Below are 12,322 nucleotides of genomic sequence, written 5' to 3' on the forward strand. Positions count from 1 at the left end.
ATCATTAAAATGTCCGTATTACCCAAAGCAATCTATAGATTCAATGCAATTCCTATTAAAATACCAATGATATATTTCACAGATGTAGAACAAACCTTTCAAAATTTTTATGGAATCAAAAAAGACCCCGAATAGCCTCAGCAATCTTGAGGAAGAAGAACAAAGTAGGAGGCATCACAATACGTGATATCAAACTCTATTACAAGGCCACTGTAATCAAAACAGTCTGGCACTGATGTAAGAACAGACATATAGATTAATGGAACAGAACAGAGAGCCCAGAAATAAACACAAGTCTCTATGGTCAATTAATATTTGACAAAAGAGGCATGAGTATGCAATGGGGTAAAATACTCTCTTTAATTAAGGGTGTTAGGAGAACTGGACTGGTACATGCAAAAAAATGAAACTGGACCACCAACTTACACCAACCAGAAGAAACTCAAAATGGATAAAAGACTTAAATATAAGCCACACCTTAAGTCCTAGAAGAAAAGATAGGCAGGAAAATTTCAGATATCCCTCATAGCAATATTTTGCTGATATATACCCTAGGGTAAGGGAAATAAAGGAATGGATAAACAAATGGGACTACATCAAATTAAAAAGCTTTTGCATGGCTAAAGAAACCATCATCAAAATGAAAAGAGAACCGACTATACAGGAGAACATAGTGATACATCAGACAAGAGTTTAATCTCCAAAATATATAAAGAACTCATACAACTCAACACCAGGAAGACAAACAATCCAATTAAAAAATGGGCAAAGGATCTGAACAGACACATCTCCAAGGACGACATACAGAGGGCCCACAGACATATGTAAAGATGCTCATTATCATTAATCATCAGAGAGATGCAAATTAAAGCCACAATGAGATATCACCTCACACCTGTCAGAATGGCCATTGTTAATAAATCAACAAACAACAAATGCTGGCAAGGATGCAGAGAAAAGGGAACCCTAGTGCGCTATTGGTGGGAATGCAGACTGGTGCAGCCACTGTGGAAAACAGTATGGAATTTCCTGAAAAAATTAAAAATGGAAATGCCTTTCATCTAGCTGATTCTGCTGCTGGAAGTATACCTTAAGAATCCTGATCACCAATTCAAGAGAATCTATGCACCCCTATGTTCATAGCAATGCAATTTACAATAGCCAAGTGCTGGAAATAGCTACATGTCTATCAGTAAATGAGTGGATCAAAAAATGGTGGTACATTTACACAATGGAATACTACGCAGCAGAAAGAAAGAACTATGTTTTGTGGCAGCACAGATGGATATGAAGAATATTATGCTAAATAAGCCAGTTGGTAAAAGAAAAATATCGTTTAAGATCTCACCCATAAGAGGAAACTAATGAACAAAACAAAGTAACAAACAAAATAGAACCACAGGCATGCAAACATGGAACAGACAGAAGGGAAAAGGACTAGTCAAGGAACATGCATGAATGATCCAAGGACATGGACAACAGTGTGGGAACTGGCTGTGGAATTTGGGGGGTAGGATGGGCAGAGGAGGGCAAAGAAGGAAAAATTGGGACAGCTGTAATAAAACAATTTAAAAAATCATAAAGTTTTAGAAGATAAGGCTCAAAAAGATTCACCATCGGTCTAATTATTATACAGCTGGTTCCTGAGGAGCCTGGCTAGACTGGAGATTTCCAGGCCAGTACATGCTTAATTTCTACATTTACATATTAAGGAAAAAATAAAATTAAAGTCTGATCATAATCTAAGGCAAAATTTCTCATAGTAGCACATCTGCTTCACTACAAAGTGATTTTTGAAAAAATATATTTTATTGATGATACTATTACAGTTGTCCCCATTTTTCCCCCTTGGCCCCCCTCCACTGGGTACCGCCATTCCCTTCAGCAATCCTATCCTCAGGTCATGTCCATAGGTCATGCACATAAGCTATTTGGCTACTTCATTATTTATACTGTTCAGAACACTCCCCTGTCTATTTCATACCTTCCAGTTTGTGCTTCTTAATCCCTGCACCTTTCTCCCTATTTTTCCTCTTCCCCCTCTAACTGATAACCCTCTAAATGATCTCCATATCTATTATTCTGTTCTTGTTCTGGTTGTTTGCTTAGCCTGTTATTTGGATTCAATTATTGATAGTTGTAAGTTTATTGCCAATATAACATTCATCGTTTTGATCTTCTTTTTCTTATATATATAATTTCCTTTAGCATTTCATAAAACAATGGCTTGGTGATGATGAACTCCTCTAGCAGCTTTACCTTGTCTGGGAAGCACTTTATCTGCCCTCCCATTCTAAATATTAGCTTTGCTGGATAGAGTAATCTAGGTTGTAGGTCCTTGCTTTTCATCACTTTGAATACTTCTTGCCAGTCCCTGCTAGCCTACAAAGTTTCTTTTGAGAAATCAACTGATTGTCTTATGAGAACTCCTTTGCAGGAAGTTGTCTGCTTTTCTTTTGCTGCTTTTAAGATTCTCTCTTTATCTTTAACCTTTGGCATTTTAATTACGATGTGTTGTGGTGTGTTCCACTTTGGATCCAACTTGTTTGCAACTCTCTGTGCTTCCTGGACTTGTATGTCTATTTCTTCTGCCAAATTAGGGAAGTTCTCTTTCATTATTTTTCAATTAAGTTTTCAATTTCTTGCTCTTTGTCTTTTCCTTCTGGTACCCCAATGATTCAGACTTCGGTACAGTTAAAGTTGTCCCAGAGGTTCCTAAGCCTATTTTTTTTTTTTAATTCTTTTTTCCTTCCTGCGGTTCTGATTGAATGCTTTTTCCTTCCTAGTATTTCAAATCATTGATTTGATTCTCAGCTTTATACTCTCCACTTTATTTTACTTAATGCAACCATCATTTCTGTCTCCACCTTTTTTATGGCATTGAAGTACTTAGTGAGTTCCTGGAGCATCCTGATAACCAGTGTTTTGAGTTGTGCATGTGATATATTGCTTATCTCCATTTCATTAACTTCTTTCTTTGGAGTTTTGTTCTGTTCTTTCATTTAAGCCATATTTCTTTGTTTCCTCATTTTGGCAGCGTCCCTGTGTTTGTTTCTGTGTATTAGGTAGAACTGCTTTCACTCCCTGTCTTAGTGCACCTGTTAAGTTACATGGGGCGGAGCCTTAGGTTATTGTGAGGGTGAGGCAACCCATGTCACCACTCTGGTGCTCTGTGTGGTGGAGGTCTTGTGGTGGGGACAATGCCACCGCCTGGCCTCTGGAGTTTTGCCTGGGAGGACGTTGTCTTCCCACTCACATTTCACTTTCTATCCATAGGCCACTGGTGTCCTTCCAGCTGTTGCCCTTCTAGCTGTGCTGAATCTAAGAGTGGGTGGGTCTGCATGAGCCCTAAGTCTGTTGTAGGTTCTTTATTCTGCTATCCTAACCCCCACTGGTTTTTACAGACAGAAGTTATAGGGACATATCTTCCTGGTGCTGGGACCTGGCTAGGTGGTCTAAACTGGGGCTGGGATCCCTTGCTCCTGAGGTACCCCTCCCATTTTTTATCCAGAACACATGGATGTGGGACTGCCCGTTCCCGTCTCCGTGCCTCTGTGCCACTCGTCATCGCCACACCTCTCCGAGTTTCCACCCCTCCTCCCTGTCTGCATGAATGTAGCTTCTTTAAATCTTTGGTTATCAGACTTCCACACAGCTTGACTTTCTGGCAATTCTGGATGATATTTGTTTTGTAGTGTAGCTGTATTTTTTGCTATAGTTGTTCACAAATGAAAGGCATGCTTACCTACACTTCCATCTTGACTGGAAGTTCTCCAAAATGGTTTTGTAAACACACATTTTAAATAAAATTTTTCTAACACTTAGGTATAAATATAAAAACTATAAAAAATTCTTAGTCTTTACTGCAATAATATATAAGATGCATAAAAGATAGCTAAGTACAAATAACTGATAAAACTAAGATTTAAAAAATGAAATCACTGTTTGTCTATGATGGAAATCAGCAAAAACAAAAAGAGGCACACAATCATAAACCTTTCATGATAGTTACTGCTTTGGCCAAAATATATCAGAGCACCATATAAATTTCAGCTAAGTCACAAGTGAAACACTGTTAGGAAATAGGTATGGAAAATAAAAAGCCAATCTATGTTATACTCCAAACAATTTATAAACCAGGAAGAGATTTTCAAAATATAAAGGTGTTCAGTCACTGCTGGGATATTATGTAAAGCCCATGAAATAACCTTAGGTATTTTTTTAAATGGAGGTAAAAGGGGAATTATAAAAACCTGATATGTTGTCATATTCACGTTCTTGAACTGAAAATTGTGGGAAAAAATTCCCAAGCAAAGGAATATAAGTGGCTGATGTAATATTTTTTATTAAATTAGTGGACTAACTTCTAATAAGGAAGAACAGACAGAAAACTTGAACTTTGAGAGGTAAGCTGGAGACAGAGGGAGGGAAAGACTAACAAATGAAAAAAATTCACAAGGGAGGAAAAACAAATTATACAAATTTCAAACACAGACACACACAGCGTGAAAGCTCATCTGTGAAATAAGCTGAAGCATACAAAGACTAACTGTAAAATTTAAAGTACCTAATAAAGGGGTAAATAAATGAGGTTTTGAAACAAGCACCGAAAACAAATTCTATCTTATGTTATTTGTCCCTACCTACCAATAACTTCTTAAGTTATTAATTTTTAACTAATTTACAAACTGGAATACTAATTAAAAGTATGCTTTGGTATGGGGCTTATCTGATACACTTGAAAGTCACAGGAATCACAGTAAATAAAAAATATGCTTTAAGCAATATTATCTGGATAACCAAAATTTAACTAAGGTATGTCACTGTATTAATGATTTCAGTTTAAAAAAAGAATATATTAAATGGCAAGCATTACCAATCAGCATTTCTGTTACCAGTATTCCACATCACAGAACAGCATCATAAAAGTTTTCCATGAAATAAAGTCAGAAGTGCATGAAATCAACTGCCAGCACAATGATGGCCCCAGAGAGGATTTCTATTGTCCAAGATCCACATGAAATGTACAATTAAGTAGCCTACACTACTCACCTTGTCTTTGAAGATATGCGGATTTTGGTATACAAAATCCCGGTAACTTTCTGTTCGTATTTTGTCCTATGGTGGAGAGAGAAAATGTTGTATTTACAGAATAATCTAAACAAATAAAAAATGTTTTAGAAAATTCTTCCTATTTTATCACACATTGTTAGTTTCCATTGGTATTTTTTGCCTGAAAAAACCAAACTTAATTTTGTTTTCCTAAAAGAAAACTATAAGAACAGAAATAACACCACCACACACAAAAAGTTTAAGAACATCACTGAAAGTCAAATTAAATTCAAGTTATTTAAAATGTACACATTTTCATCTTGACATGCATCATCATAAGACTTTAACTGATATATAAAGCTAATATAAGATAAACAGGGTATTTTGTTCCTTTAAATAGGGTCTGGAATCTAGAGCCTGTCTCCCTGTATTAGAGTTGCATTAAAATACTGGAGGAAGAAAACCAAAACAGGTAAATGCAAAGTTGCAGTTAGATATGAAAAATGAAGCTTAAATTGAGTATGGTTTTTCTAAGAAAGTCATTTTTCAGCACCTATCTGATTTATAATCTTGGTTGGTCTGTAGAAGAAAATGAGGCTTAAAAGCCTATAAGCTTAAAAGTAAATCATTTGAGCCCTGCAGCCCACATTTTGAGATTTCTGTACTCATGACATGTAACCAAGACTGGCACTGAATGTTAACATTTATGATGGTTCATGAACTGAAGCTGATTTTCTTTTAAATTACCTCATTGAGACACATAAGGACAGCAGATTAAGCACCAAAGGGTTCAGCTGCCAAGTGAGTAAAATGAGTATGATAAAAATATCTCAGCCTGGGAATTCTAGTTTTGGGTTTCACACTATGTAAAACAAACAAACCCCAGAAAAACCCCCCCAAAACTAGTTACATCAAATACTACAATATAAAATTTATACAATCCATATATTCTTCCAAAAAACATTTATGTTCCAATATAGGGATTAAAATAAAACGATTGAAAGGAAGCCTCAAATTAAAAGACAAATGGTTCTATTTAATTACTGGATCTAAAAAGGGGGAATCCCATGCTTTTTGGTGGAATTATTACTAATGGCTTTACAACAAAATTTTAAATCAGGTTTATTAAATCTTTTCTTGAAAGAGTTTAAGGATTACTAGAAAATAAAAATTTTAAAAAATCTAATGTTTAAATAAGTTTATACATATTAACTAATTTTAAAACTTAAAATACATAGTGTTTCATACATCTTTATACTCTTCTTACACCATACCCAGTGAATTTTGCTGACACAATAAAACCGACAAGGGTTGAACATCAGTCAGGAAGGCAGTCACCTGGAAAGCGCTGGCCACTCACACTGCGTCACCACTGCTCCACCTCCATCATCAGCGTCCCCCTCCCGGCCTAAGTTCATGCACTGCTGCTCCACTCAACTGCAACCCTTCACCCAGCCTCTTTCTATACATCCTTGTTTTTGTCCGTATGCTCACGCTGGAGCAACAAAATCCAAAGCATATCTAACAGAGAGCCTCAGACAGAGCAGTTTCAACTTAAAAATTGAATTTTTGAAAGAAAAATCCATTAAATAAGAAAATGCAAGAAAATAAAACACTAGCCCTCATAACCATTTCTAAAAACTTATTCTAACAAGACTAACACTTTAATACAAAATAAGGTAGTAAACAGAAATTTTAAAATTGTCTTTTACACCAGCCTATTAAAACCAGGAAAAACAAACAAACAAAACAGAATAAAATTAGAGCTCCAATACTAAAAAGCAAGATAATCTTTTAAGACTGGTAAAGTATCATGAAATAATTCCTATGAATATAAAAAAATTTTTAAGAATAGGACTAAAGACAACAGGAAAGTTATATACTATAAATTTTACATATATAAATAACATTATGTTTTAAATGTATAGGCTAATGAAAGTGAACAGAATGCAGGAGTCAGCTGCAGATACAATGAGAAGACTGTAGTAAAAAAAAGTTATTTAATGGTTCTATGATTTGTGAAAAATGTTCACCAGAATGAACAATGTTTTTCTTGGAAAAAAAGAAAAAGAGAGCGTGGTACATCTCAGATTTACAAATTAGCCAACAATGACTCTTCTTCAGACAGACAAAGTGGCAAAGGATTTCAAAAGTTCATGTTATATATTCCTCTATTAACTGGAATTTTTAAAAAAATCATCCAAACTCCAGCAAATAAGATCATAAACTACCTTTATTTATAATCATAATCCTAACATATGTCAAAATAATGTCATTGAAATATCTGAGACTAGGCAACAAAAAAAAAAATCCAATATTCCTGTAAAAGAAAGGCCAATTCTAAACATAAAAAAAAGTCTTGTGTATATGGTTTCTCAATTTAAATTATTTATAAAGATCAGGTGAGATTCTAATAGTAGCAAAAACACAGACTATGTGCTAAGAAATGTTTTGATAAGAAGAAATACATAAAGCATATTCCATATTCATCTGTACTACATAACTTAGCAAAATATAAAATGGATAAACAGCTCTTTTTGAATGGAATATATGCATACTTCCTATGAATACTTAAGTCATCTCCAAGGAGAGAGAATCACATCATAAGGGGAACGAAGGCATAGAGAATTATATTAATAAGGATTTTTTTAGTGATTCTCTAAAGGAGAAAAGATAGCACTGCAAACTTCAGGCTGGAACAATAAATTATTTACAATAAATCTTTTACTGTACTGGGTACATCAAAAGGACTTAAACATATATGATCAGGTATAAAGATCTTTTAGTTACTGCTACATAGCTACAAGTATGCAGGACAGAGTATTGGAAATAAGTGCGCAAAGTGGACTTTCCTGATGATTGTGCTGAAGACATTCACATGTACTATGTACTGGAAGTCTCAACCTTATCTGTCTGGAACATGGAACACAATTTCTATACCAAAGGCATTAAAGGTTCATGGCATTTATATTGATGAGGTGACTTAAAATGACAAACATGGGCTTAGATTAACTCCTTCAAAGAAAATATTCTAGACACAAAATTATTTTAATTTTAACAAAAATACCTACGTGTCCATTTACTTTAAACAATTTCACTCTAGACTTAATGTATTACTTATAAGATAACTGTTATTTGTAACGCTATGCCATTACCCAGGTGACAACAAAAACCACAACCGTGACATGTCATTAGTAAAAAAAAAATATGACATGGCACTGTTTTAAAAGACCTTGTTTTAAAAGATGGAACTAGAGAGCATTATGCTAAGCGAAATAAGCCAGGGGCGAAAGACAAATACCATATGATCTCACCTATAAGCGGAACCTAACCAACAATACAAAGATGCAAGGAAAATATGACCAGCAACACTGAAAGGAAAAGAAATCAACAGAGACAAGAGGGAAGGAGGGAGGGGCGGACAGGGAAAGGGAAGGGAAGGGGAAAGTCAAGGAACATATAGCAAGGACTCATGGACAAAACCAAAGGGGAAGAGCTGAGGGAGGGAAGGAGGGAGGGGACAAGGGAAAGTGGTGGGGGGTAGGCAGAGACAAATGTATTTAAAAATAAAGAAAGAAAGAAAGAAATGCTTGGGGGGAAAAAAAAAGAATCTTTCATTTGTTCTATATAAAATAAATAAATAAATAAATAAATAAAAGACCTTAAGTAATTACGATTATTATTAATCAGCAGACCTTCACTCTTTGGTTCTACAAAACTGAATAAACAAAATATATATATATGTTATTAAATCCCCAGGTTATTTTAAATGCATATGTTTCAGGGGAACATAGTCTTAGGGCTTCCATAAGATAAAATATTCTTTTGAGAAAGCATTTAGGAAGGAATATTTTGTTTGTTTGCTTCAAGAAAAGGTAGTGGCATCTAAAATTCACAAATAAACATCTAAAATTTCCAATAATTTTTAAATTCCAATATGTTTAACTCTAGTTAGATAATTTCAGTTTTATGGAATTAAAAAAATTACATCTTGTTATTTTACAATCTATAATATATGATAAAATGTATAATCACCAGGTATAACTAGAAATCAACTTGTATTTTATATGGACATTACCATTATAAAAATTAAAGCCAACCAAGCTTAAATACCTGATTTAACCAATTCAGAAAACTCCTCCATTTATCAATGATTTCAAATGTAAAAAAGTTATGTCATAACAATTGAGAATTATTTACAATAAAACTTTGTACCAAAGAATTATTTGCTCAAACTGAAGTCAGTACAGCTATTTAAAATACTAAAATTAATCATGTCCTTTGTACATTTAAAGACAAATGTATAATTTATTAATTCCTATTTAATAGTTGCTCTTGAGAAGACTAAAATTATCAGTTTTTTTAACCAATGTTTTATTTAAAGCAAAAGTAATTCCATAATAAAGATTAATACTAATGATCTTAAACAGAATTTAAATGCCTTTGATGCTTCTGTAATCTTTTCAATCCAAGATAAGCAATCAAGCACCAAAGAGATTTAAAAATGACTTTTTTAAAAAAAAAGAGCAGTCCTACAGCATATGTGTTAAGAACCAGTTTTATTAAATGTTTCCTTTAGTATGGATTTGGTGCATTTGTGCTCTTTTCTAACCTTTAGCATTTCTTCATGTATCCCATAATGCCCGTATGAGCTGAAATAAACACCATCCTCATCCTCCTGGAGGTCTGCAATGGCAGTAGAAGATGCTGACCAGGTTCTGACATCTGCGTTCATCACAAAATCCTGAGCAAATTGTCTGTAATCAATTTGAAATACACCCTTGAGACAGGTTTATTGGACCATGAAAAAAGGAAAGGCTAGAGGTGGAGGAAGAGGAAGGGGGCGGGAGTGGAGTGTGGAGTGTGATGAGCCTTCTAAAGCACCTTCTATCTTAAGCAACTGAAAGCTCCCCCTGCTGGATCTTAGGCAATGGCATAGTCAAACCCAGTTGTAAGCATTCCTTCTGCAAACCACAAAAGCACTGCCGCCTTTCAACTGGGTAAAATAAGCACATTACTTTTATTCAACTTTATTAGTAGTATTCTAAAACTTTATTTTAGTAGCTGAATCATATAGTACTATATTTCAACACTATTCTTTAAAACGTATTTTCTCATCAAAGGGTATATGGGCAGAAAGTGGACCCAAATTGAGATTTACATATACCAACACCATCCATTCCAGCTCCAGAACTTAGTTCCCTCTTTATTCACAACATATTAAGAACATATAAAGTATGCATGGAGAGAAGTGCAAAGATATAGATAGTACCGTTGTTGGTGGTTACTAGGTTACCCAGCATATAATCTCACAAACAGGGAAGGGGAACTACAATCAGCTATACTATCCTTTCTGCTGAATGTTCTGGCAAACTAACAAATGGGTACTCACAAATCCAATACATAAAGCTAGGGTTATACTTGGTAGAAAGGCAGAATCTCTGGCCCTAGTCCAGAACTCCTGAATCAGAATCTACAGTTTAACAAGATCCCAGGTGATTTACATGCACATTAAACTCTGAGAAGTACTAAGCCAGTAGGATGATTATTTACTCACTGGAAAAACCATCTATGTATCTGGTTTCCTAATAAAATATTATACCATAATTACATTTTGATTCTTTGAAAACAAAAATGTTAATTCCGTATTTCACCCAAACCTAAAAATATTAATCCCACCACTTAAAAGCCTAGGAGAGGAAAAGTAAAATGGAGAAATCTACTAGAAACAGGGTAATTAAAAGGAAGGCAGTATCAAAGAACCAAAACACTTAACTCCCCAGAGCAATTAACATTACTATAAAATTATAAAGAAGTATATGAGAAGAGTTGAAACTACAGAATTTTATGCTAACTGATGTCTACAATGTATAAAAATGTTGTTGCATATCTTTAGTATATTAAAATTAAATATCTACATTGTACTTTCCAGTATGTGAAATGTTTTACCATATTCTGTCTTAATATTAGTTGCATTATTTTTTAGGTCTAATAATTAATTTTCTAAAAGACTGACAAATTACTTCATTCTTTGCAGATCTTCACGCGCTCTAGCTAACGCAGCTTCAGCAGACAGTGCCCTGGATTCCATGTGTTTCAGTTTTTCAACAACAGAGGTATTTTCACTGAGTCCATTGGGGAATGAGAAGGGGACTGACACTGGTTCATAAAGATCTTCAACATCTAAAGGAACAAATGGAAATTATCAGGCCATCTTATAACAATGAAGGACATATAAATGTTAGGAATAAAAAAAGGGTGTGGCAAAAGTGGGTTTACAGTTGTGAGCATGCAAAATACAGTTTATTCTTGTATTATTTTCCATATTAACAACTGTAAACCTACCTTTCCCCCACCTTGTATATATTAATTGCCTGTTACACAGCAAACTAAAAAAAATGGTAAAAGTACTTTAAGTTAAATAAATATATAACATTCAAATTATTTTAATTTGAATTTAAAGGGCATGCTGTTAGCCTAAGTTTTTTATTAATTAGCTAAATTAAACACCTATCCAAGCATTAATTATACTGAACCAAACACAGGAAGAAACAAAAAAGTGGAAGGAAAAAAAACCCTAATACTTATTGATCACCAGCTATCTTTCAAATATATGCATTGCATCTCAGTTCATCCTCAAAACAAGCCTGAGAGGTAAATAATTATCCCTATTTTAAGCTATGGGAAAAATAAATTTCAGAAAAGTTAAGTGACTAGCCCAAAGTTATACAGCTGTTTAATGAAGAAACTAAGATTCAAACTCATACCTGCCTTGATCACTTGGTTGCAGTAGTGTTGACTAGATTTCTCCACTAAAAGTTAACATCTCCTTTGTAGTTAATACTTTCTTGGGAAGATATTTTGAACTATGCAAATCATGTTTCACCTTAAATTTTTGTCCCCTTAAAATTGTCAAGGTCACGAAAAATAAGGAAAGCCTAAGAAACTGTCATAGCCAAGAAGGGCTTGAGGAGACAGGACAACTGAATGTAGAATGGCACCCTAGAGGAGATCTTGGAACAGAAAAGGGAGAGTAGGGAAAAACTAATGCAGTCTAAGTAAATAAAATGGAGTGTACTTACTTTTTTTAAAGTATAGTATAATATTTGAAACACAGTCCACAAAGGGTGTTCATCTTACCAAACTGAAGTAAAAGATCATCTTCTAATACTGGCTTCAAATACTCTTCTTTTTCCCAAGGCACTGGGTTGTATATGGAATTCATATACTCAACTGTAGGATTCTGGATGTAAAATTAATTGCATGTTTT

At 34.3% G+C, this 12,322-nt stretch overlaps 1 protein-coding gene across 1 annotated transcript in view; it reads right to left on the bottom strand.

Annotated features, from left to right (window-relative positions):
* The window catches only part of PRMT3 (protein arginine methyltransferase 3), a 100,207-nt gene that overhangs the window by 83,620 nt on the left and 4,265 nt on the right, over nucleotides 1–12,322 (bottom strand). Inside the window, exons 5-8 of the mRNA XM_054585998.1 lie at nucleotides 12,193–12,295; nucleotides 11,076–11,235; nucleotides 9,665–9,809; nucleotides 5,053–5,118 (exon numbers count right to left, since the gene is read on the bottom strand). Coding sequence (XP_054441973.1) covers nucleotides 5,053–5,118; nucleotides 9,665–9,809; nucleotides 11,076–11,235; nucleotides 12,193–12,295 — 474 coding nt within the window. The remainder of the gene's footprint in view (nucleotides 1–5,052; nucleotides 5,119–9,664; nucleotides 9,810–11,075; nucleotides 11,236–12,192; nucleotides 12,296–12,322) is intronic.

The sequence above is a fragment of the Pteronotus mesoamericanus genome, unplaced genomic scaffold (assembly GCF_021234165.1).
Source record: "Pteronotus mesoamericanus isolate MK-2021 breed Mesoamerican mustached bat unplaced genomic scaffold, CSHL_Meso_final contig_90, whole genome shotgun sequence".
In the NCBI taxonomy this organism is placed as follows: Eukaryota; Metazoa; Chordata; class Mammalia; order Chiroptera; family Mormoopidae; genus Pteronotus; species Pteronotus mesoamericanus.